The 27453-nt window shown below is 35.1% G+C and overlaps 2 protein-coding genes and 2 long non-coding RNA genes across 6 annotated transcripts; 2 read left to right on the forward strand and 2 right to left on the reverse strand.

Moving 5' to 3' along the window:
• The first annotated feature begins 5719 nt into the window (after positions 1 to 5719).
• Positions 5720 to 6734, forward strand: LOC142553574 (uncharacterized). The gene is made up of 2 exons (XR_012821960.1): positions 5720 to 5905; positions 6451 to 6734. It is a non-coding gene; the product is annotated as an uncharacterized LOC142553574 (long non-coding RNA).
• Positions 6735 to 11436: 4702 nt separating this feature from the next.
• Positions 11437 to 16726, reverse strand: LOC142553561 (transcription factor TGA9-like). Of its 3 annotated transcripts, XM_075663902.1 has the most exons (12): positions 16204 to 16725; positions 16012 to 16106; positions 15604 to 15677; positions 15138 to 15419; positions 13733 to 13777; positions 13516 to 13575; positions 13319 to 13396; positions 13123 to 13168; positions 12451 to 12722; positions 12096 to 12317; positions 11798 to 11940; positions 11438 to 11717 (listed from the first exon to the last, which is right to left on the reverse strand). In XM_075663902.1, exons 1-12 carry the CDS (start codon positions 16323 to 16325, stop codon positions 11627 to 11629), a joined length of 1530 nt encoding a protein of 509 aa, XP_075520017.1. In that variant the 5' UTR covers positions 16326 to 16725; the 3' UTR covers positions 11438 to 11626. The 3 variants fall into 3 exon arrangements, with proteins under 3 accessions (XP_075520018.1, XP_075520017.1, XP_075520019.1); XM_075663903.1 differs by lacking the exon at positions 13733 to 13777 and having other exon boundaries at positions 11437 to 11717; positions 16204 to 16726; XM_075663904.1 differs by lacking the exons at positions 16012 to 16106; positions 16204 to 16725 and adding an exon at positions 15774 to 15915.
• A 5530-nt stretch (positions 16727 to 22256) lies between these two features.
• LOC142553562 (putative calcium-binding protein CML48) lies at positions 22257 to 27357 on the reverse strand. Its single transcript, XM_075663905.1, has 5 exons — positions 26857 to 27357; positions 26517 to 26563; positions 23654 to 23832; positions 23546 to 23564; positions 22257 to 22565 (listed from the first exon to the last, which is right to left on the reverse strand). The coding sequence occupies exons 1-5, from the start codon at positions 27290 to 27292 to the stop codon at positions 22458 to 22460; spliced, it is 789 nt and encodes a 262-aa protein (XP_075520020.1). The 5' UTR covers positions 27293 to 27357; the 3' UTR covers positions 22257 to 22457.
• On the forward strand, positions 23839 to 26025 carry LOC142553564 (uncharacterized). The gene is made up of 2 exons (XR_012821959.1): positions 23839 to 24005; positions 25822 to 26025. It is a non-coding gene; the product is annotated as an uncharacterized LOC142553564 (long non-coding RNA).
• Positions 27358 to 27453: the final 96 nt, after the last annotated feature.

A 27453-nucleotide genomic window follows, 5' to 3' on the forward strand; every position in this document is an offset into this window, starting at 1 on the left:
TCTATTGGCCCAAAAAGGAAAATTTTTAATCGCTTTCGCTGTTTACATTAATAAATCCTGGTTGTTTGATCATTAAATAATAATCAGGAGCACGGGCCCCCACAGTTGGTATCAGAGCGTAACTGAGATATGCTCGAATTAGAGTCTAGGGCACTTGAGTCTAGACACAAATAACATGATTGTGCGTGTGTTTGACTATTTGCTCTTATTTGAATTATTTGGTGTGAATTGCTTGAATTTACCTACGTTAGAACGACTATCTGATTAGGCATGGTATGTAATTTAGAAATTGCCTATAACTTTCTTTTACCTGTTATCTACCTGTGGATTTAATCCTCGTGTCTCGTAGAATGGCACCTGGAGGAAGAGGTAGAAAAGGAAAAGAAATAGCGCAAGAATCTGAGGCACAAAATGTTCGAGGACTTGCAGATATCATTAGAGGTAGACGTGGTCAACCTCGAGGACAAGTCGGTCAAAATGTTGAAGAAGAAGTGAACCAAGAACCTCATCGACCTGAAAGACCTGGAGCTAGACATGTAGCGATTGAGCAAGAAGTGGAACAGCTGACACAGAAAGTTGGAGGAATGCAGTTAATAATTTCTCAGTTTCAAGAATTACGTCCTCCAAAATTCTTTGGCAACGAGAGCGGAGAAAAAACAGCAGGCTGGCTGAAAAGTATCAATCATCTATTTAATTTGTTGGAGTATTCCCAAGATATTAAATTGAAGCTTGCCATCTACCAACTTAAAGACCGAGCACAACTCTGGTGGGAAGCCACAGAGGAAGCAATGAAGGACTCTGATGAAATTATTACTTAGGATGCTTTTCGTGCTCACTTTACCCAAGAATATGCACCACCATCATATTATACTGCTAAAGAAGAAGAGTTCAATCAGTTGGTGCAGGGAAACAAATCAGTGGTGGAATATGCTTCACAGTTTTCTGCTCTTTTGCCCTATGTTCCACATGTTGCCAGGAATGATCAGGCTAAACTATCACGTTTTCTACACGGGTTGCAGCGGACTGTTCATACTTTGGTAATGACTGGATCGCCTAATACGTATATTCAAGCAGTGGAAAAGGCGAAGAAAATTGAAGCAAGTTTGCTCAGAGGAGACCCACAACCAGGTCCATCATCTGTTTCTCAGGGATCTGGAAGTAATATGTCAATGCCAGTGGATTTACCTCCATATCAACCTGTACAGTCATACCAACAACCCAAACAGCAGAGGTACAAAGTAAAAGGAAAGCAATTCAAGAAGAAGTCTCAATCCAACTCTTCCAGTTCAAGCAGTGCACGAGGGAGAGGTTCTGTTGGGTCGTCTAGCACTGTGCATTGTGATCGATGTGGTGGTCGACATTTTAGTTCCCAATGTATAGGAGTTCAGGGGACTTGTCATAATTGTGGTCAGGTTGGACATTACGCCAGGGTATGTCCTAATGCAGGGAGACAGCAGTTCCAGCCACAGCAGCTTGGTCAAGTTCCCCGTGGACCAGTCTTTAGACCATATGCTCCTACTCCATCATTTCAGCAGTCCAGTTACCCACCTCCCAGAGGTCCTATTCAGCAGCCATTTCCAGGGCCACAGCAAGCCCAAGTCCATGCTTTGACTCAGGACCAGGCTCAGGATGCACCAGGAGGAGTGATTGCAGGTATTTGTTATGTTTTTTATTATCCTGCACGCATATTGATAGACACAGGAGCATCTCATTCATTTTTATCTGCTGCATTTGTTGATGAGCATGAGATTGCTACTATTCCTTTGTTGGATACTGTGTCAGTTGCTACTCTTTTCGGTGTATATTTGATGTCCCATGAGATAGTTTTGAACTGTGTGATTAGATTTGAGGGTAATATTATGATAACAAATCTAATCAAATTAGCCATGACTGATTTTGACTGTATTCTGGGTATGGATGTGTTGACGAATTATCGAGCCACTGTGGATTGTTTTCATGGAGTTGTAAGATTTAGACCGTATTATGGCAGCAAATGGAATTTTTATGGTTATGATTCACAGTCTCGAATTTCATTAGTATCTGCTATGGAAATGTTCAGGTTGTTGTCAATCGGCAATGAATGATTTTTTATCTATGCTCTTAATGCAACACGGGAAGAACGATTGAAAGTTTCAGACATTCCCGTTGTCAAGGATTTTCCAGATGTATTTCCTGATGAGATTCCAGGCTTTCCGCCTCAAAGGGAAATAGATCTTAGCATTGAATTAATGTCAGGGACAAATCCTATTTCTAGAGCACCATATCGTTTAGCTCTAACAGAGTTGAAAGAACTCAAGGAACAGCTTCGGGATTTACTGGAAAAATGCTATATCAGACCCAGTATGTCTCCTTGGGGAGCTCCAGTATTATTTGTAAAGAAGAAAGACGGAACGATGAGAATGTGCGTCGATTATCGGCAGTTAAACCGGGCTACTGTGAAGAATAAGTATCCTTTGCCGCGTATTGACGACTTGTTTGATCAGTTGCAGGGTAGTTCTGTGTATTCCAAGATTGATATTCGTTCCGGATACCATCAACTTAGAGTCCGAGAGGAAGATGTTCCTAAGACAGCATTTCGGACACGTTATGGACACTATGAATTCCTAGTTGTGCCTTTCGGTTTGACTAATGCACCCGCAGTGTTTATGGATTTAATCAATCGTGTATTCCGGGAATTCATAGATAAATTTGTTCTCGTTTTCATTGATGACATCTTGATTTATTCCAAGTCACAGAAAGAGCACAAGGAACATTTGAAATTAGTTCTCCAAACACTCAGAGAAGCGCAATTGTATGCCAAATTTTCTAAGTGTGAATTCTGGTTGGACAGAGTTTTATTTTTAGGCCATGTTATATCTGCACAAGGAGTATCTGTTGATCCTAGTAAAGCTGAAGCTGTTATCAATTGGCCTAAACCAACCAATGTGTCTGAGATTCGAAGCTTTTTGGGATTAGCTGGGTACTATAGGCGTTTCATTGAAGGATTTTCTAGAATAGCTAGGCCTATGACCCAGTTGACACAGAAAGATCGATGTTTTGTATGGACTGCAGAATGTGAGTCTAGTTTTCGGACTTTGAAAGAAAATTTGACCACATCTCCAGTGTTAGCTTTGCCTTCAAGCTCAGGTGGATTTGTTGTCTGTACAGATGCTTCCCTAAATGGACTGGGTTGTGTTTTGATGCAAAATGGACGAGTGATTGCGTATGCATCTCGTCAGTTGAAGCCACATGAGACTCGATATCCAGTTCATGATTTGGAGTTAGCTGCCATTGTGTTTGCATTGAAGATATGGCGTCATTATCTGTACGGAGAACAGTTTGTGATTTATTCTGATCACAAGAGTCTGAAGTATCTTTTCACACAGTCCGACTTGAATATGAGACATCGTCGATGGTTGGAATTACTTAAGGACTTTGATTGTGAGATTCAGTACCAACCAGGGCGAATGAATCAAGTTGCAGATGCTTTGAGCAGAAAGGTTCAGCCTAAAATGTTGGCATCTTTGACTATTTCAAAGGTTCATGAGCATTTGGGAACTTCAGGATGGACTTATAAGTCTAAGGGCGACTACTTTATAGTTTCATCTATACAAGTTGAACCACAGATTGTTTCATAGATTGAAAGAATTGACTCAGACAGATCAATCAGATAAGTTCAGTGTTGCTTTAGATGGATGTCTGCGTTATAATGGTAGACTTGTGGTTCCAAATATGATAGACTTAAAAGAAGCTATACTTCGAGAAGCTCATTGTATTCGACACAGTGTTCATCCTGGAATCAGAAAGATGCATCATATCTTGAAATCCCATTACTGGTGGGAAGGTATGAAGAAAGAGATTTCTGACTTTGTGGCTAGATGTTTGACGTGCCAACAGGTTAAAGCTGAGAGAATGAGACCTGGTGGTATGTTACATAGTCTTGAAGTGCCACATTGGAATTGGGAGCACATTGCTATGGATTTTGTGACACACCTACCTCGTTCTAATCGTGGTTGTGATGCGATTTGAGTGATTGTTGATAGATTGTCTAAATCAGCCCATTTTATTCCTTATGATCGTACTTGTACTTATAAGAAAATGGCAAAAATGTACATCGATCATGTGGTGAGATTGCATGGTGTGCCTGTAACCATAGTATCAGATCGTGATCCCAGGTTTTCTTCGAAGTTTTGGGGTAGTTTGCAATCAGCATTGGGTTCAAAGTTGGCGATGAGTACTGCATATCACCCACAGACAGATGGTCAGTCTGAGAGGACCATTCAGACACTCGAGGACATGTTGCGAGCAGTCGTGATGGATTTCAGGGGTGGTTGGCAGGAATCATTGTCACTTGTTGAGTTCTCTTACAATAACAGCTTCCAAGCAACCATCGGAATGACACCATTTGAAGCCTTGTACGGTAGAAAATGTAGATCTCCGATATGCTGGGAAGATGTAGGAGAAAGACAGATGTCAATGCCAGAATTTATACAAGAAATGAAAGAGAAGGTTGAAATGATTAGGAAAAGAATGAAAGCAGCACAGGATCGTCAAGCCAGCTATGCTAATAAAAGGCGTAGGCCTTTAGAATTTCAGGTTGGCGATCAGGTTTTCTTGAAAGTATCACCGTTTCGTGGTACTATGAGATTTGGGCGCAAAGGGAAGCTAGCTCCGCGTTATATTGGTCCATATGCGATTGTTGAGAGGATTGGCACTTTGGCTTATCGTTTGGACTTACCACAGAGTTTGTCTGTGATACATGATGTGTTTCATGTATCTATGTTACGAAAGTACGAACCGGATCCTTCTCATGTCTTGAGGACTGATGAGGTGGAGTTGGATAGTTCCCTTAGCTATGTTGAGCATCCAGTTCAAATTCTTGATCATAAAGAAAAGCAACTTAGGAATAAGATGATACCACTGGTTATGGTGCAGTGGAGTAGACATGGGAGAGAAGAAGCAACATGGGAATTAGATGCTAAGATGCGTCAGGATTGGCCTCATTTGTTTGAAAATGTAATAAATTATTCCATGTATTCTGATTTCTCAATGTACTATCAGTGGTAAATGTTTGTAAACCACTTTTGTATAAATTGTGTATACTAGATTTCGAGGACGAAATCTTTTATTAGTAGGGGAGAATGTTAGAGCCCAGCCCAAGTGAACCCCAAGCCCAGCCCAAAGTTAAAGATTAAGTTAAAAAAAAAGGATAAACGTAAAATTCTTTTCTCTCTCCTCGTCTTCATCTTCCTGATCGAGATCTGCGTTTTATTTGTTTTTAAATTTCGAAGCTTTGACCGCCCGTAACTCCACCGTCGGTCAGCGATTTTCGAAAGTAAGCATAGTTTTGGAATCCTCTCGACGAGAGCTACGTTTTCGTACCCATATTGAAGTGTTTCTCGACACTTTTCGAAAACCTGTCTTCCATTTCTCCGTCAAATTGCCGCCCGTACATCGTCGGAATTCGGAAATTGATTGAGAGGTTTTGTTCCCTATGTCGTAGGCTTCATTTTGGTATATATATTGAGGTACAAATCATGATTCCAGCAAGGTTGTTGTATTTTTGGGTTAAATTTGGTACCAATATTGATATTTGTTGTATTATTGATTGTAGGTGAATTATTGAGTCGATTCGAGGCATTTATCGACTTTTTCAGAATTTAGTTTGCTGAGTTTTGAATTTTCAGATTTATAAATTGGGATATTTCGACTTTTGAGCTGTACATACGCTAGTCGGACACCGTTAAGATGTTGTAAATTGAAATTATAAGTTTTGGAAATTTAGTGTGAATTTTGGAATTACTTTCGATAAATTCCTTGATTATTTAACTAAGATAGGAATTGATGTGCAATAAATAATTTTGCCACAGGATTGGTGTTTCGAGAAATATTTAAGATATTTTGTGGTAAATTAAAGTCAGTTGAGGTATGCATGAACTGTTTTATTATGACGTCTATATGATATGAAATGACGTTAAGTACTTTGTAATGAGTTGTGGCGTGCCTTTTGTGCTTCTGTGAATACGTGATTGCATTCATGCATTTATTTGAGTTGATACTATTAATGCATAGCATTTCGAGCATTGACTCCTTTGATTGCTATTGATATTGATCTATCGAGTTGTTGCGTCATCGATGGAGCGGGTGGGTAGGATTAGCACTCCTGATGACTTGCATGAGGACTGAGCGGGTCGCTCCCGTACCCTCGATGCTACGTGCATGGATGAGCGGCGGCATGATATTACGTTGCTGCAGTCCTGGCACGGGTGGCCACTGTTCTTGTTGCTGATGCGTTTCATTTGGACTCCGCTTTGATATCCATTATTTTGTTGTTACCGACACGCATTGCATTGCATTTTACTTGATTTTATTTCATGTCAGTTATATTTGTCGTAATATTACTGGTTCGTCGTACTGGGGCCCGACCCCTCGTTTCTTTTTATGATGTGGTTGTTTTTGATGCCATAGCAGGTTATCCAGGAGGATTTGACGCGTCTGGTGGAGCGTCAGGTAGTGGTGCCCAATCGTCGAGTCATGGTTGAGAGTTCCCAGATATATATATACTATATTATGGAGTTATACATTTACCGGGGAGATGCCCCGTGTAGCTGTACTGTTATTTTTACGATGTTTTGTATTGATAGTTGTGTGATCGAGCCTTGCCGGCTCTATATGTGTTTAGTCCTGGCCAGTGCGGCTATAGGGTTGTGAATTGATGTTATGACTTTATTTCGAGTATATAAATGTTGTTTGTGTGGTTTGGAAATTTTTGGGATGTCCTACTTACGTGAAGGTCATGTTGAAATTTCTATTGGGCCAAAAAGGAAAATTTTTAATCGCTTTCGCTGTTTACATTAATAAATCCTGGTTGTTTGATCATTAAATAATAATCAGGAGCACGGGCTCCCCACACATATTATTAAATATTTGGTGTCACTTTGATTGGCATAACCTAATTTGACAAAAAGGCAATATCATATACATATTAATTAAGTTTGATAGTGCACACGCTGATTGTGACCTAAAATATTATTGGTATCTGCCGGTAAAATGCATGTCAATTATGACGTTATGATGTCACCATTTTCGTATCGAATACATTATTAATTGCTCAATTTCTCTTTTACATGTCAACTCACGTTATTTAGTATGAGATTAAAAATAAAAGTACTAAGAAATATATAGTGATTTATGAAATTTACTTGTATATTTGAATCTCGATTCGATAAAAGCTCGATTAAGATAAACAAACCAAGCTCAAACTTTACAACATATATAGTTATTTGAATCTCGAATACATAGTGATTTATGAAATTTACTTTTAGATGAAATATATATATACATATTTGAATCTTGATTCGATAAAAGCTCGATTAAGATAAACAAACCAAGCTCAAACTTTACAATATATATAGTTATTTGAATCTCGAATATATATAGTTATGAAATTTATTTTTAGATTATATATATATATATATATATACATATATTTGAATCTCGATTCGATAAAAGCTCGTTAAGATAAACAAATCAAGCTCAAACTTTTCAATATTCGGTTCATTAGTTCGTGAACATGTTCGTTATTAAGTTCATGAGTCATCTCTTAGATGAAAAAATAATAGTTTTGATATTTGATTTATTGATTTTACACATTTTTTATGAAATATACAGAAAATCTATTATATTTTTTTATTATAATAAATTTACAAATTTTAATAAGAATGTTATATTTTTATCTAAATATATAATTTGCTTTTTAATGAAATTTAAATGTATAATTCCTATTTATTAAGCTCGTTTAGGCTCGATAAAATCTTGAATAAGCTCATAAGCCATGAATATATTTGTAAAATAAAACTCGAGCTCAGCTCGATTATAAACGAGTCAAGTTTAAACATTCAAAAGTTCAAGTTGACTCGATTACATACCTATCTACATCTAAATATTATAATCAAACAAATATGTAAATGTTGAGATTTCTTTATTGAATTATTTAACTTAAAAAAGGGGGATTTAAAGAAATGTAAACAAAGAATCCATTATAAATTCAATCCATTTTATAATGTATAAGGTGATATAAACCAGAAAAGAAACAAAGATTCGCAGCCTCTTCAATAATGCTTAATTTAATTTATTTTGTTGTTTGATGCTTAAATAAATAAACAATACTCCACCAAACAACCACTACGTACAAATAGTCACAATTCAGATGAGACTCGAAATCTAATCACAATTCACAAATACTTACAACATAATTAGACGTAGTTCAATCTTACAACATAATTAGACGTAGTTCAATCAATCCGCTGATATTACCTTCAAGATAGATCCAATAACCTAAATTCATCAATCACGCATTTATTAGCAGTAATTTTTTTTTACGTCGTGAGAATCCGTTGTTAGAGTAGATGCCCTGCAAGCCAACGGTTGGCTATGGAATTTATTGACTCAAGTGAAATAAACAATCTTTATTTTAATATAATTTAATTTTTTATGGTCTTGTTATACTTTATCTGTATACCCATGCAAACAGCATAGATAAAGTCCTTGATTATGCTTTAATACAAATTAATCTTAATTCGATGTTGAAACTCATTTGTAAACACTGCATATTCTAAATTCGTTCCTAGTCGATTCAGCCGCCTAAAACAAGGATAAAGGCCGCTTGAGCTCGAGACTAGCATCTGTGATGTTGTGTACTGCGTTCCTTGATAAGGGCATAGAGATGTCCAAACATGCAGATGGGTAGTCATATGATGATTATACCAAACAACCCTCCCTCGGACTTTCCAAGTGGTTATCATTCATCGAGAGGATAAGTCCGTGGTTATGATTGTACATCATTAGTCCTTACGACCCGGGACGACACTGAGGCTCTATATGCTAGGGCTGTGCTTTGACTCGTTTACCGACTCCAGGAGAGTCATCGGGTGGCGAAGGTTGGGTACAGTTGCGACACATATAGGAGCCAGTGCATTGTAGTCGGGGATTCACCGCTCACCTACGGGTGTAGATATCCTGTGTGATCTGATGAAATAATAGTGCATGAAATCTTTGGCCAGAGTATGAGATGTACGTTAGAGAAGGATTTCTCAAATAGTACACGCGATGCCACTATTATAGTTATCACATAGTTATCGAATTAATATGCAACCCTCGATGAACCAATGGTTGCAGATTCGATCGGGATATATGAGCTGAAGGGACCGTACTGTACGCTAATCATAATCGACTGGTTCTTGCAGGCACTATCAGTGATACCTAGGGGATCATGAGGCGATGTTACTAGACGCTCTTACCATGATCCAATAGGTGCAATCAGAAATGAGTTCTGACATTCTTAATCAAGGTGTTGATGAAAAGAATTGGGCTAACTGGGGTAAGCCTGAATAAGAATAAATATTATTCTGAATCACAAAGAGTTGTGAACCCACGGCTAGCTGTATCCCTGAACTATTGAGGGTCACACAAGCACTGGATTGTTTGTTCCCGTTGAGAGAATAAATTCAAGGAGTTGAATTTATATTATGATATAGTAAATTCAAGAGTTGAATTTATGATAATAAATTTTGAGAAAATAAATTCAAAGAGTTGAATTTATGATATAGTAAATTCAAGAAATTGAATTTATGAAATTTGGAGAGAATAAATTCAAGGAGTTGAATTTTTAAAATTTGATAATTTAATTTATTAAACTCAAAAGTTGAGTTTATTAAATATTAAATTAAAATTGGTGGGAAGTATATTTAAATGGGCTTGTAGGAGTACAAGTCCGACATACTAAATAATTAAAGTTCTTAATGGACTTGGATTAATTAATTAAATTAGTTGGACTAGCTCAATTAATTAATCAAGCCAATTAATGTTAATTATGGTAATTAGGTCATGTAATTTTTTTATTTTAAAATTTTTGACCTAAAATCATAGCCTCCACAAAAATTAATAATGATGCATGATATTATAAGAAATATGTGCATCATTCGAGATTGGCAAAAATTTGGGATGCAATTTTAGAATCTTTAATTATCTTAATTGATAAGATTAATAAAGTAAATATAAGATTAGAAAATATAATAAGATTTTAAATCTTATTTTTTACGTAAATAGGCATCCAAAAGATTTTTGCAAGATATCAATTGATCAATCTTACCTGCTCTTCAATTTTCTTGGGCGGCTACTCTCAAAAATCCTTTTCTTATGCAAGAAAAATTTGGCTTAAATTTTTTAGTCGAATTTTTCGTGTTATATCTCTACGCAAAACTTATTCTAATTTTCTAGTGCGAATTAGAAGATGAACAAATCATCTAGTCGTGGACCTGATTAGAAGAAAGGAGTCCTTGAAGAAAGTTTGTAGGGATTCATAAGAGCTAATCCGTTTATACCGGATTAGTTGGAGCCACGTGATCTATTCACCAAAGGTATAGCGATTCCAATGCCCTATGAATTTTTATGATAAAATCATACGAGCGCCCAAAGCAAAACATATTTTGATTATCAAAATAAATAAATTTTTTTAAAACTTCCGCTGCGTTTGAGCGTGTAGAAAACCCAGATCCAACATCCGTAACCGTCGTCTTTCAATGTATAGTAGGTAAATCTCTAATAGCCTGCAAACCATGTTAGTCATATAAACATCATTGAGTAAATTATATGTGACATGCTCGACCAAGAATGTGTTGATAGAAGGAATCAAACTCATGATAATTGATCAAATATTCATATACTCTACCAACTCGACACCTCATTTGAAGTTCAACTACTACACCAACTCGAACGTTTATTTGGAGGTGTATTAACAATTACTTTGCGTATACTGTAGGCTTATGTGGTACTGCTTTTGGAAACAATATTTTCTCGACTTTTTTAGAGTAGTAATTTTATTTTCATAATTTATGGTAGTTCCAATTATTTTAGTAAGGAATATCATCTAAGTTTATGGCCATACCAAGATACTTCATCATGCTTTAATAATACTAGTGTATGAGATGTTAAAAGAAATAGTATATGAGAAAAAATTATTTTTAAAAACCAAACTGAAAGTCCCAATAAAATTTTGTTCCAATCCCATGTCTAAAAGATATCTATTTTGGCAAACCAATTTGCTATATGCGTTAGAGTAGATCTCTTATGAGAGGATCTTACGAATCTTTATTTGTGAGGCGGATCAACTCTGCCGATATTCACAATAAAAAATAATACTTTTAGCATAAAAGTAATATTTTTTCATGAATGACTCAAATAAGAGATTCGTCTCACAAAATAGGATCCGTGAGACCGTCTCACACAAGTTTTTGTCTATCCGCCCTTATTATTATTATTTTTTATAAATATATTTATGAAATTTGATTTTTTTTTTATTAATTTGGCTTAAGAAAAATAATTTAAGTAACATTCTTTCCACAGAAATGGTTAGTTCCATGTCCCTGTAATATAACAGACCAACCATATATTTTCATAAAATATTTTCGTCACTAATAATGGAATATTAACCTTGACGTACAAGAAATTGATTGAATAATTACATTTATAATTCCACATTATAATATATAATAGTATATTATATATAACTAAAAGCTAGAGAAAACTAACAGACGAAAAACCCTATCAATCTCAATGCTGACATGCACGGCATAAATTATGGTAATGATCAGAAGTGGGAGAACTGATTAATCTGAGAGTAGTGTTGTATCATTTGTACGTTCGAAGTCATTTCCCCGTTACTATCCGAGATCAAAGTCCTGAAAATTGTTCAAATAAATTAATAACCAGTAAACATTTCGACAAAAAAATGCGAAATAAATATATAAATCGGTCTTACTCTCTCGGACGCGACGCCCATAGCGAACTTAAAGTTCGCAATCGACCATAGTACTCTCCGATCACCAGGAAACATTTAGCAGCTTGTCGAACTGTTAGCACACGACGCAACTGGTGGAGGGTTTGTTGCCTTAGATTATCGGCCTGCATTGTTTGTTTTAAAAAAATCACATAATTATACATTACTATTATACCTGGTTATATATATAATTCGAAAGAAATTTTTCCCACCGCAGAAAAGATGGTTGGCTACTCCCCTGATGACATGCATATACATATCGAAAGATAAAATCAAATACCTGACGAACAAAACCTTCGAGATTGGTAATCTTGCCGAGAGCAACCACCATATGATGCATACTATCATTGAGAGAGGCATTGGCTATGGCATCAAGCAAAGATTGGTGTAATTGTTCGAGTCCTTGGGAAAGAGCCTCCTCCGCCTGCTGTGTGGACTGTTGGAGACCATATATCCCCACTAATTGTTGCTCCGTCAAAGGGTCTAATTGCGATATCAACATCTGATCCATATATATATATATATAACGAAAGAAAGAAATATATCATATATATTTCAGATTTAAGACATGAATGGTTACAAGCTCTAGGGATCATCCAGCTACACGTCTAGCAAGAGCAATATATCATCCAAACCTTGATTAAATCAGAAGGCCGAAAGCCGCCCATCCAGAGGAAACAACGTTCGATGGTCGTAGCCCACATTCCGGTGATGAGATGGAAGACATCAGATTTAGCAGCTACTCCCCTCAAACGAAAGATTTCATCATAATGTGTTATGTAACCATCTACGATCACCCTTAGATCACCATCCGATAAATGCGACTGCAATGCATTTCGCAGCTCCATCATGTGGCCGTGATCGTCGTCTACCCATCTGGCATATTCCATGTCAAATACAACACCACCTGCAACAATTAATTATGCTTTACAATGTTGGAACAATACGATTTATTTCTCTACTAATCGATGATCAACGTGAATATCACCATATAGTATTAGTTATTAAATGTTGAAGTAATTACTGTGAATATCACTTATTATAATCATCCTTTTGTAATAGAGGCAAAGGCCAAAATAGTTATGACCATATGAACCAAGACCTCCGCCTCAAAGATTCTTCTGTTTGCTGACACAAAGGAATTTTTTTTAAGGGAAACATCGGGGGCAAGTTGTAAAGTTAACTTTACATTTTTTTAACACAGATTTTCAGTATAAAACGAAAAATTAAAAGGAAATGTTCATGGAAAGTATGTTAAAAATATGAAGTTTTTGTCTGGTGTGTGTGTGTGTGTGTATTCAAATTACCGGAGCTGATATTCCCATTTGCGACCCCACCGCCTAAGAAAAGACCCTGTTGACCACAATAATTGAGAAGACAATTAAAGAGAAATTCAGAAATCAAATTCAAAGCATTAAATTTTTTATTTTTATTTTTAAAAAAAAAATTGTATTTTGCTGGCATTTAATTCTTGGTGACATTTTTCAAACTTTTATTCATTACCTGCGACCTTGTCCTCTGAAGATCTTGCTCAAGTTGCGTGAGCCTGATCCTACTTGACTCTAGCTGCTGTACGTACGCCTGCAAATTTTGGGTACTAAATATTGGTTTGGTGAAGAGGAGATACGTAATTATTAAATATTATACAAAATAATCAAATTTCCAATAAAATTTTTGTATGTGTAAATTGTGCGTAAGACCTTTTTCCTGATCCTGCTCTTTCTTGCCGCTTCCCTATTTTGAGCTAAACGTCTCATTGTCTAGGAAAAGTTAGCCAAACATCAGATTCAACATTATATTTTTATTATAATTGAATAAATATGTATATATTGTGAAACTACTTAAATCCAAAAACTAAATAGTAGAATTGGTGTGTGCCCCCATGTGCATATATAAATGTGGGTTTTCTTTCACCACCTTAGCATCAAGCACTTTTTCTGAATTCGAACCTGGCCCCCTTCTCTGCATATTTTTAAGAAGGAATCATGTAAAAGGGTCTATTTTTTATATAAAAAAATAGATTAAAAAGGGTAAAAAATGAGGATGTTTATAAATAATACCACGACAAGGAATTTTTTGCTAGTATTTTATATATTTTAATGAAAATTGTAATTTTAATCCGGTAAGTTGTATAGTTTTGGGTTTTAAACATGTGATTTATCAAAATTTGGTTTTCATACAATAATTTGAATTTTTTTACTTTGGTTATTTTTTCGCCTGAAACCATGCATTAAATCTATCGAAGATGATTTATTTAACACTGATTCTGATCTCATACAAAGCACATGTGATGTGAATTAAAATTCATCTTACAATAACAAGAAAAGAATAAAGCAAGATGACCTCCGATACTTTAAAATAAGCGAAAAAATTTATTGTTTTCTTTTATTTTTGTTTATGTATATTTTAATACATGCAATATAAATTTTATTTTTGTCGCTTATATGGGACACTATCATTGAGAAATAAGCAATATTCGATAGTTTAGTATTTTCGAGCTAAAAAAAAATCTAAGTTATGGATTAAAATCAAAATTTACAAATTACAAAAATAAAATTTGAAACATACCAACTTATATGATTATAATTTTTGTAAGTTAAATTAATAATGTTGCGAGTATTTTATATAAATTTGTTATAATTATGATGCGGGAAAAACGAGCTGATTTAAAAAACACAATCAATCATAAATGGCAGAATATTTGGAAGCTCTTTTGTTTTTTCTACTAACTATACATAGTTTGTAATTATTCGAGAATATTTATATAGGCATTTTCATAGTTGTGATGCTGATATGTGAACTGTTTCTTGAAAAAATAATAATGCCATGTCTGTCAAAATGGCCAATGAAATATTCAGTTCCATAGCGTGCCATTAAATTTTGTTGGATTTGGTTGCTCTATTACCTATAAAAATTAAAGCAAAAGTGGCGTGAAAGAAAAACAAAAAGAAATGAAACTCCAGTTCTTGGGACAGAGGACAGAAAACCCATAATATTATATTATATTGTTGTAAATTTAGGAGCAATACTAACAGTTAATCTACTGTAGGATTCAGCTTTTCTTTGATTGCATGTCATAACAAAAATCAGAAAATCCATAATTTATCAGAAGTTCCAGAACAAAAGTTTTGACATAAATCATCTGCTGTTTTTTGGGAATCTGGGATAGATTTGTTGTTGGTATTATTCATTACTATTCGTCTTATATATAGTAGATGATATGGCCAATTTTTTATGAGTTCTTGCTGATTATCACACTTTTTATAAATTATTATTGTGAGATTAATAATAATAAAAACTGAAAGACAGAAATTATAAGCACCTTCTCTGGGGTTTGTTTAGCAGCTGTAATAGCTTGTGAGATTCCAGTTCCGGGGTTATCACTTCCACTCGCCATCTGCACTTGTTGTATCCGCTGTAGCGACGGTTGCAGCGGCTGAAGGTGGTGGTGCTTGTAGTCAAAGGCCGCCGCTGCCGCGGTCTGGTGGTCAGGTGATGCCTTTCTGCTGACGGGAGACTCGCTCTCAGTCTCCAATCTGGTGGAGAGAGTGTTTAGTGGTGATCGGCCTGAATCAGTGCTCTCTTCTCCGGATTTTGAGCTTCCCTGCAGCATTGTAAATGATAAATCACCACAAGAAAACAAGTCAAAATATTATTATTTGAAAACACCTTTTCCCACTTGAAAGATGATTTTATGTGTATCCTCCCTCACTCGGAACTTCATGCAAGAGATAGAGCTTCAAATGGTCAAAAATGGAGGAGTTTAATTAAAAAAGGAGTGCAAGTACTTTTTGCTGGAATCTGATAGGCCAAGAAGGGAACATTTCCAGGGTTGCTGCAGGCTTGACTGTAGCATATAAAGCTGCAGCGAAATCACAAAAGCAAATTCTTTGAGAATCATTCAGCAGATAAAATACATACTTTAATTTGCAGATCATAAAAATTAAAGGGGAGGAACCTAATCTCCCTTTATATATATACTCTCGCAGCAGTTGTGGAGTAAGTAAAATTATGCAAACTGATTAAGTTTCCTTCCTTATTTGAAATCTCACGCCATTCGAACCCTCGCTCAAAAATGATTTCTCTATCAAATATGGCAAGTTCCGCACCCCATCCAGACTTATTCAAAAAAAAAACACACAAACACACCACTAGGTGTTTGTTACACTGAGAGAGGGAGAGAGAAGGTACTATACTTTGTTTGATTTCATTATTGTTGTTGAACTTAACTCCTTGCAGTACTATTGCTTCTTCCAGTTCTCCAAAATCAAAATCAGATACCTCGAGATTTCTTTTTGTCATAAAAATAGATAAAAACAAAAAACCATGTCAGAAGGCATATATGAAATACCGTATGAGTCATGAATATGGAAAAATAACTTAATTACATGAAGCTTGTATTTGAATGATGAAGCATGTGCGGAACCCCGAATGGAATTTGGTGATGGTGCGAAGCTCCCGAGTCTGATAAAGCAGCAGCTGCATATTCTCCGACTCTATTACTCGCCATGCAAACTTGTTTTCACAGTTTCACATCATTCTCATATAAAGAAAACTGTAACTTGGATTTAGTCCAAAGATTATCTGTCACAGGGAGAACGAACAAACGATGGGTTTTTTTTTTCTTCTTGAAAACTCCCTTCGTCTCCAAAAACCCAACTGGAAATCCAAAACTTTCTAGATTAACAAAATTGTCTCAATCTTTCTTTTCAGTAGCCATCAAAGGAGAGGGTCCGTTGTCTATCTCTATCTGGTTGACAAAAGATTTGATATTTTAAGGGGTCCCTGTCTAGCTTTCTTTTCTCTCCGGCTCTGCAAAGAAATTAAATTAAACTGTGATTACTCTGTATAGTAGTAGCTAGATCTGGGACTAGTGGTATCAGAAATGAGAAACACAACCTATGGAACAGAAAATCTTGTCCTTTGTAATTTTGCTTTCGAATATATTTTTTGTAAGATGGTATCACGAATTTTTATCTGTGAGACGAGTTGATCATATCGATATTCACGATAAAAAATAATACTCTTAACATAAAAATTAATATTTTTTCATGGATGACTCAAATAAAATATATGTCTCACAAAATACGATCCTTTAAACCGTTTCATACAAATTTTTTATTTTGTTTTTAGAAGCTAGTGGGGTCTCTATTAATGAAAATATATAAAATATTTACAATATAATAATAATAATAATAATAAAGACAAAAAAAAGGTGGGGTCTTTTGTGAAAAAAGAGCACTACTCTGTGACCGACTCTGCTTTTTTATTGACTTTTGGTTGGCCTCTCAATGGATTTTTTTGGAAATTTGAAGTGCTAAAGATTTCAATTTTTATATTCAGTAAGCAAATAAGTAGCGTTCTTGATTTTGGAATCAAAATGAAGACATTGGAAATAGGGAAAAAGTTATACGAAGAAAATAACCGTAAGATCCCATGTTTTTAATTAATCGATGACTGAATTTTTAACTTTTTAGTTTATTAACTGCTCTAATTTCACGAGATTTTGACCTATTTGGCATGTAAAAATATAAGGAGGTTCACATGCTATTTATCGACCATATGTCCATGAAGTTGCAAATCGCATATATTATTTTTTGTGAAAGTGTACATGAACTCGATTGATTTGAGAATCTTACAAAAGATTATTTGCCTAATTAAGAATTTAAATTAAATGGAATGATCATAAAATGATTAGAGTTATTCTAAGTGAAATACATCGACAGTAAAACCTCTTGAAAATTAATACTCGATAAACTAATAACCTCTTCAACATATTATTTTTTTCCGTTCTCATAATTTGGTTAGTTTGTTAAATTAATAATTTCGATAAATGAATATGAGTTTTCAGTTTGATCTATGATCACCGGTCATGGTTCACTCATACACATATAAATTTGTATATTCATACATTACGTACTAGACGATTTTTCGCTCACGTCCTTTCTTTCCTCTCGAACAACCTATTTTATGGGACATGTCTCAGGTTGAACGGGACAAGAGAAGCCAGCGGGAGCCATTAGAAGAAATATGTGCCGACATGCGAGTTCTTTAAGGGGTTTTTGAAAGGGGATCGATTAAGGTGCCCAAAAGCGCAACGGAAGTTTCAAAATTTGTTTTTCAACAAGAAAACCGAGCACCCTAAGCTTATAGTGTCTAGCAAATACAAAAACACGAAATATGTCATACATAGGGTGTTTTAGAAAATATACCTATCAATCTCAAAGATTGATGTTATGGCTCCAACTAAGGTGTAAACACCTTAGCTCTTGATGGAAAGACAATCTTCAAGCTCTCCTTGCTCCAAAATTAGGCTCACCACCAACTAGCTAGAACCCATCTTGTTTTGCAATAGAAAAATAAGAGGATTTTTTAAAGAGAAATGTATTGTTTCCTCAACAATTGAAGAACAAAATTTTGAAGAGAATGTGATGGAAATTTCGGCCAAGGTGGAGTTGTGTGGAGAGAAGATTGTTTTCTTGGTGAGTGAAAAAGTAGTAAAAGTGCATTAGCATGCCATGCAATTTTAAATGAAAAAGTTATCCCCAACTCTTCACCTCCCTAGCATACTTTTTAAGTGAGCTTGTAACATTTACAAAGCCCATTGACTTTATTTAAATGTCTCAAACACATTTGAGTCTATTTAAATCTTTACTTGATTTTACTCAAGTCCACTAGTTTAATAATTATTTCTAATTGGGCTCTACAAGGTCCAATGTTATTTAATTAATTCAACACTTGAATTAATTTAATTTAGTCCATAATAATGTTTATGAAAATCACAATTTTCAAATACATTATTTGTTTGGCCAACTTTTAATTTAGGAACACTTCCTCAAATTAAAAGTTACATTCTCCTTTTAGAAGTCATACATCTATTTTATTTACGCTTATAAACTCCTTTATAAGTCGTTCAACACATTGAACTATTTTACTTCTCAACGGGATCTAGAAAGCTAGCACTTGTGTGGCTCTCAATGGTTCATTGATACAACTAGCCGTGGGTTCACATCTCCATGTGATTCGGACTAAACATGTCCTTATTCGAGCATACCCCAATTGCTCCATTCTTAATTATCAACTCCTTGATAATAAGAACGTCAGAACTCAAGTCTGATAGTACCCAACCAATCATGTTAAACGCCTAGCAGCATCGCTTACATGATTTCATAGGTATCAAATGATAGTGCCTGCAAGAACCATTCAATTATGGTTAGTGTACAGTACGGTCCCTTCAACTCATATATCTCGACCGATTCGACAACCATTTGTATATCGAGAGTTGTCAATGAATCGATACTATGTGTCATGTCGTAGTTGCATCGATGATGTAATCTATGAAACCCCTTTCATAATTACCACCATACTCTGATCAGAGATTTCATACTACATATACATGTGATCACATAGGATATCCATACCCGAAGGTAAGCGGTGAATCCCCGACTACAATGCATCGACTCTTATATGTTTCGACAAAACACCCAACCTTGCCACCTGATGACCCCATGAGAGTCGGTAAACAAGTAAAAGTGTAATGCTAGCACATAGAGTCTCAATGTTGTCCCGGGTCATAAGGACTAATGGTGTACAACCATAAACTAGGACGTTTCCACTCGATAAGTGAGAACTACTTGAAAAGTCCTTTATGGAGGGTTGTTCAGTGCACTCTACAAGGAGCACCTATCTGCATGTTCGGACATCACAATGTCCCCTACCAATGAAACATGGTACTCACATCGCAGATACTAGTCTCGAACTCGAGCGGCCTATATCCTTCTTAGCGGCGGCTGAATCGACTAGGAACTGTTTAGAATATACAGTATTTCAAATATGAGTTTCATGATACTCATCATATGAGCATCTCATATTCTTTCTACAATTTGTATATTCAAGGACTTTATCTATGCAACTAGCATGTGTATACAGATAAAGAAGTGCCAAAATAATAATTTCAAATATTATTAAAATAAAGAATGTTTATACATAGAGTTTCATTGTGAACACTCGGCTAACACTTGGCTCGACGTGCACCTACTCTAACAGTTTTATCATTGTTGTTGTAGGGGTTTTCAAATACTACGTACATCGATATGGTTGTATAATTTTATTCAAGCTTTACCATTGTGCAATATCATATTGAAGTTAAAATAACGTTATGTCGACATCAAATCAATTTCACGTTAGAAACATGATAAAATAATTTTTTTTAAAATTGGCATATTAACACTAAGATGGAATGAATTTTCAATTTTCCCTTAAAAAAAATAAATTTAATGTCAGACTCTCTATTACATAATGTGGAAGGTTTTATTGTTTTTTATTTTATGTTTTAAGATAATGAGTTTACTTTTTTGCAGTGTTATAATACTTTGGCCACTTGACAAGATTTATTAATTAATTATTATTGTATTTAAGATATTGCTTATAACCTATCGTTAGATTAATAATAATCACCAATAATAACACCAACTTGGGTATATTATTAATCCAGGTTTTGAAATGGATTTGTTTGGTATAATCGGCTTTTGTTGATGGGTCGCCATCTTTTCCGTGTCATCACACAATGCCATAACACATAACTTAATTTTAGATTCTTTACCTAATGGAAATTTAATTTTCGCATTTTGTTTAAAATTCAAAGTACTATTCTAGATAAAACTTTAGATTAAATGTTTCACTGGACATGTTGTCTTCACCTGTTAACTTGAAATAATTTAAAGTGAAAATTATCTCTCTAAAATTTAAAATAAATTATACATACACTGTCATGTACACTTATCTGAGCATCGATGAGACATCATTCATATTTGGATGTGCAATTTTTATATGTTTCATCACATCTAATAGATGAATAACACATCATCGATGCTTACATAAATGTGTACATATATGAGTAGGTCTTTTGTGAGATGGTCTCACGAATCATTATCTATGAGACGGGTCAATCCTACCGATATTCACAATAAAAAATAATACTATTAGCATAAAAAGTAATAATTTTTCATGAATGACCCAAATAAGAGATCCGTCTCACAAAATACGATCCGTGAGACCGTCTCACACATGTTTTTGTCACGATATTTAATTAACATCGAGAGTGGTCTTTTCCACAAAGATCAAGATTAAACTCCCATTTTTCCATTCAGGAAGACATAACTTAGGGTTTATTTCATCTTACCCATGTGGGCATTGCCCCCATGATAGGATGGATGGTCAAGATTTGCCCATGCATATATATGACCCACTTTTTTTTTTTTGAAATTGTATGTGTGGCAAGATCTTATCCGTTGAAATGAAGTGAGGGTAGTGCTCACATAGATAGGATCTCATTAACCTAATTTTAGATTCTTTACCTGATGGAAATTTAATTTTCGCATTTTGTTTAAAATTATATATATACACACACTGTACATCTATCATGTACACTTATTTGAGCACCGATGAGACGTCATTCATATTTGGATGTGCAATTTTTATATGTTTTATCACGTCTAATAGATGAATTACACATCATCGATACTTACATAAGTGTATACGATATATTTAATTAACATCGAGAGTGGTTTTTTCCATAACTTAGATAAAGTAGTTTTTTTTTCTTGAAAACATCCACAAAATTTTTATTCCTCAAAGATCAAGATTAAACTCCCATTTTTCTATTCAGGAAGGCATATAGATTTTGTTCCTATTTAAGGGATATATAATTTTGTTGTGTCCATTATAATGGGGAACAAATTATTGGAATTATTATTTTTCAAAATTTTATTTTAATGAGGTATTGCGAATTTGTTTCCCCTAAACCAGATTCCCATTTAAGAGTGGCTTCGATTAGTGGACCCTCAATGTCGTGAGTCATTTAATGTGGTCAATATTTTATATATATATTTAGTGTAAATGTTTGGTTTCACTCTGCCCAATGATAATACGCCCCCTACCACTTATTCTCCTTCCTGAATTTCAATGATTGGTTTCTCTAGTTTCTTTATTTTTTTCTTTTTATTTTTTTTTATTTTTTCATGTAAATAAAATACATGTATTTTACATTATTACAATATAATAATACATTAATACTTTAAAATAAATGATAGGTGTTTTTTAATAGTATTTTAATTATCAACTTGTTGGACATAAGTTCTGAAGGCATATTCAGGCCTGCCTTGGAACACATTCTTGCCTCAAAATTCAGAAAAAATTCTCAAAAGATGACATCAAAATGGATAAATGATTTCGTGGCTCCTGTATGCATCTTTCCAGTCTTTACGTGGAACATTAGACGGAATCAAAGTGGCGGTCAGCAGAAATAAAGTCTGCAAAAAAATTTCGACTCTACATTTGGTCTCTTCCACGGAAAACATTAGCAGGAACAGTATGAAAACCTTAAGATTGGCGTTCTTTGCATACCCAATAACACAACACAGAAAACCAACAGTGCAACTGACAAATAAACACAGCTCTTAATATACATGCTTCGACACTTGACAGAAAATTTACACAAATCCATACGCCATGATATAACCACCACCTCAACTTATTAAGAGACAAACATATTCCTTTTCTTTCTTTTCTTTTCTATTTCCATGCACAAAATTCTCAAACCTAGCGGTACGAAATCGAGCTTGGTGAACTAAATCATGAAGTTCTAATCTGAAACAAGGAAAGGAATGAGCATGGACATGAATGTGTCGTAAGTTAGCTTCGCTGAGCCTGTGTAACCTGGATCCTTCTCCTTGAATTTCTCAGTCAAACCCTGAAAATGAAAACGCAGATGAATCAATGACATGTAGCATTGAAGAGAATGAGGTCCTTTTGGTTAATAAAGTGGTTTGAGTCTAATGAATATGCACAAACCTTCCACTATATCATCCATGTAAGTAGTAACAAAAAAAAAAAAAAAAAAAAAAACACTCATTTTATGAAAATTTTACAAGTATATCTTGATTTTGTCTTGTTGTATTGTTTCCTGGAGTGTTCCTCACCAACACTCAAATGAGGAAAAAATAGAGAGAACAGAAACAAGCAAATAGTCATTTGTAGGGATGTAAACGAACTAAACCATTCGCGAGCTATTCGGAACTCGACTTAATAAAAAGCTCGTTTGAGTTCGTTTGTTAATCATATCAAACCAAGCTCGAGCTCGACAATTTAATCAAACCAAGCTCGAGCCTAAGGATATTCGGCTCATTTGCTCGTAAACATGTTCGTTAATAGTCTTGCGAGCTGGAGCTAGGCTTGTTGGTTTTTAACTGTTATGTTTTGTCGTTTTGATTATTCATGAATGAATTTAAACTTTTATGTCAAATTTAAAATTAGTTCATAGATATATTTAATTTTAACAAGCTCAAACTCGACCTCAATAGTATGCTTTACAAGCTCGAAAACGAACCGAGCTCAAGCTTCAAGCTCAAGTCAGACTTGTTAAAAAGATAAACGAGCTATTAATGAACCAAGCTCGAACCCGGCTTGATTAACATGATAAATGAGCTTTTAACGAGCCGAGTTCGAGCTTTTCGCGAGCTTAGTAATTTCAAGACAAATCGAGCTCGAGCCTGATGATAAAAGCTCGAATCGAGCTCGAGCCGAGATCGAGACTCTATTAATCTTAAATGAGCCAAGCTCGAGCTTGATACTATTTGGCTTGGTTTGGATCATTTACACCTCTATTCATTCGGATGTAGAAATGCTCGTGCTTAAATCAGATTAGTCAACTTTATTGTAATTGTAGCTCACCTTAACAATCATTCCAGACCTGCAATAAAAAAAGACCGTTAACAGATATAATCCAGATCAACAATCTAAAATCAATTGAATTTGATGGTTTAAAAAATAGGCTCTTACTCAACAAAACTGTCAAAATTCAGCTCCACCCTCCTCCGTCCACTGTCATCGTCGTATCTGGAAATCAGAAGCTGGAGAACTGAGGGAGGCAAGGCAAATCCAAGGCTATATAGTGCATCCCTCAATTCTATAGCATCAATTTTCCCACTGCGATCCCTGTCAAATCTTGCAAAAATGGCCTAAAAGAAACAAAAAATTTTATACAACAGACATCAGAGTCCCAGCCAGAGCAAGGTAGGGTGGATGGCCTATGATATTATAGCAGCATTCAGATCAGTTCAACTCAATCTACATTTCAAAGGCATCATCCCAATAAACTATAACCTCATTGTGGTAAGCCACGATAGTAAAGGTGTAACACCCCATATCCTAGCCAATTAAATTTTGTAAATATATGTATATAAGAACCTAACTAATTAATGGGCTAACAAAATAAACAATAATTAGTTGTTGGCCCATTTTCTTGCATAACATATACACACATACATTTGTAAATAAAAAAAAGAAAAAAAAAAAGAAAGAGAACCCTACCCAAAGAAAAATCTCATCAGCGTCATTCAAAAAAAAAAAAAGACTTCTTCACCCAACAAGTTGACCGACTCCTACTGCCTAGGTTGTGTGCACTTCTAATTCAAGGTTAGTTTGTATTTTGGGGTAATATTGTTAGTTGTTCTCCTTCTCTTATCAAGGAAACTTTAATATATATATTGATTTGGAAATGAGATTGATGGGGTGGATTGAATAGAATTTGGGTTTGTCGTAGAATACAGTTCATAATAACAGATTAGTGACTTCAAAATTGGATTACAGTTAGTTTAGCAAAGTAATTAAATTTATGATTTTCTTTATACGTGTATGGTTAAAGAGAATATCTTTAAATTTCATATTCTGGAATTATGAGTTGTGACCGAATTGGTTAGTAAATTTAGTTGAAATAAAGGTCTAATTTGTAGAAAACTTGCAATTGTTTTTATGTAATTAACAAGCCTCAGTACCTAAATAAAAGTCTCGATCCCTCGGTCAAAGTAAGAGATGGTTGAATGTTACTAGTGTGATTTGGTGCAAACTAGATAGTCAAGTTTAATAATGACCAATCATGATAATAAGAAAACAAATTGAAAGTGTCATTTTGTTTTATGTTAATTAACCGTGATATTATTGTGGGATAATCATGATTATCTAATTAAAATAACTTTGGTTATAGATTTTGTTATTACTCAAGATTCCCGATTTAGTATACACAATTAAGCTAAAGACATCAGGTGCATACACTAATATTCCGACATTATTTCGCAAAAGCTCCTCAATAATGAATTTGGATGCATATCGTAGTTATCGATGCTTTATTGTTCCCTTTATTCGTTGGAATTTTGTATTTGGTTATGTTATGGTTATATTCTGGATGGTATGTATGTCATGTGAGCCACCTCTTGGTTCATGCGGGTCAAAGTGCTGCATGTGGGATGCATGTGAGCCATCTCTTGTTTCCCTATGGTCAAAGTGCTGCATGACTAGGTCCATTGTGGATGTTGTTCTGTTCTGTCTGTCATTTGATCCACCTATTGGTTCTTGCGGGCCAAAGTGCTGCATGTGGGGAAGCATGTGAGCCACCTCTTGTTTCCCTATGGTCAAAGTGCTGCATGATAGAAATTCTGATCTGCATTATGGTATTATGTTATTCTTGCATTCTGTCATCCTTGCTACATGTGTATTTATTATTTATTTTTGTGAAAGCTTTTGTCGTTATCCTTGAGATAGAATTAGTGGCTGGATACAGGAATGTACTGAATAATTTTATTTTCAGGTAATAATCTGAATAAGGAAGACGAATACGTAGAATATATAGAAGAGATCATTGAGAATGATGATGACATAGAGGATGTTCCGTATAGTTTGGAGACTTGAATTCTTTCATTTGAGTTCTTTTAGGATTTGCGGATTATTTTCCTTCATATATTTTTGGCTAGTTCTTTGGAAGACTAATTTATTTACTCATTGATATGATTGAGGGATTTGTCTCATTGTTTTCTTTTAATAAATAAGTTATGATTCTTTATAATTTTTAAGCCTTGTGTTGATTATATGGGTTATCGGTATTTTTAAATAAGGCCTTGACCTCTACAGATATCTTGTGTGTTTGGGTGTGCGTTATCCGGGCCTTACAAAAGGTCAAAATGACTGGTTACAAATTGTTTTATGGACGTATAATATTCGAGAACAGCTATATCAATAGACAAAACTACACCCACAAGTTTTTTTTTTCTTTTTTTGCGTTGAACTGCACCCATGAATTGAGACATGCAACGTTTCATCTTCTTTTCATTTTCTTGCTAATAATACTCTAACCTCACATTTTGAATCATGACACTTATCACTTATATAAATATGCTATTACAACACAATAAACACAGTGTTGCTTCACTGGGAATATTCTTAACAATGCAAGAGATCAGCAGGACAACACAAGGTAGGGTCATCATACATTTTTAAGTGATGCACTTTTTAAATGTTGCAATTCAAAGAATGGAAAACCTTGTTCCACATTATAAGAATATTAATCTTCGAATCTTTTGTGCATCTGCCACCTGACTAAGTATGCTACATGTTTATATAACAAGGAGTAGTTCAAGTCTAAAAACACAGCCTATGCGAGGTAATGATGATGTATAATAAAACAAATCACATTCTTGAGGAATGGAAGTAGTAACTACTCACATAAAGATCACAACCATATCATAGGGATTCTTCCCTTCGGGGATTAAACGATTAAAAACTCATGTGATCTTTCTTTAATGTAGTAGAACAAACTATTGTCATAGAAAAGAACAACTTTTTCCTTCCTGAGACTGACAAAGTTACTCACCCGCCATTGGCCAAGGCAACTCCATACTTCAGCAAACTCTTTTGGTCCTAAATGTTTCACGGGAATAAATGTCAATCGTCAATGCCACCAGATTTCGTGAACCAAAATAAATATTTTAAAACAAAATCAATCACACCCTCCACTAACTAATGGCTGATTTTTTTATGCCTATGAGAAACTCAATAAAATCTGTCACTTGGTCTTATAAAACAACAGAAGAACAACAAAAAAGTAACATCAACTCAGAAAGATTACAAATTTCGTAATGTTAGAGACCAGGTAAATGCTGAAGTAGATTAACCCAAAAAAGATTAGAATTTTTTCCAAAAAGGGAACTGACCGATTCTAAAAGAAGATTCTCTAGGATTCCTGAAGAGAAAGATAAGCAAACGTAAAGTCCTAAGACTGAACTTTTGGTAATTCCAAGCGAGAGCTTGTTGGAGCTCCATTTCTTCAATATAACCGTTTTGGTTCCTGTCCACCATCTGGAAGCTTCGAACCACATCCGGGTGGGTGCCCGGAGGAAACGAACTGTAAAGGTTCTGCGGTTGCTGATACGGGAAGGAACCGAAACCGTGCGGCGGCGGAGTCGGACCCGACCCGAACGAGGCGGTGCTGCTCTGCGGATAGGTGCTATGTGCATAAGACATAGAGGGGTTGGCTGGATATTGAGCTGGAGGCGGGTGGTAGGGATGGGCCAACATGGGTTGCTGTGGGTCGGTTGCGGGCGGGGCTGAAGGGGAGTACGATTGATTACCGCCGCCGTATGAAACCATTTCAATTTCCTTCTGCCACCTTCGGATAACGTGTCAATAACGATGAAGCGGAGGAGGTGATTGATATATATATCTAATATATACAATCATTTATTGATACGATCATCTTAACGTCAATATCCACTTTCGTGACTAATGGTGATACTCAGATCCTGAACATA

This window comes from Primulina tabacum, chromosome 8 (genome assembly GCF_025594145.1).
Source record: "Primulina tabacum isolate GXHZ01 chromosome 8, ASM2559414v2, whole genome shotgun sequence".
Lineage (NCBI taxonomy): Eukaryota > Viridiplantae > Streptophyta > Magnoliopsida > Lamiales > Gesneriaceae > Primulina > Primulina tabacum.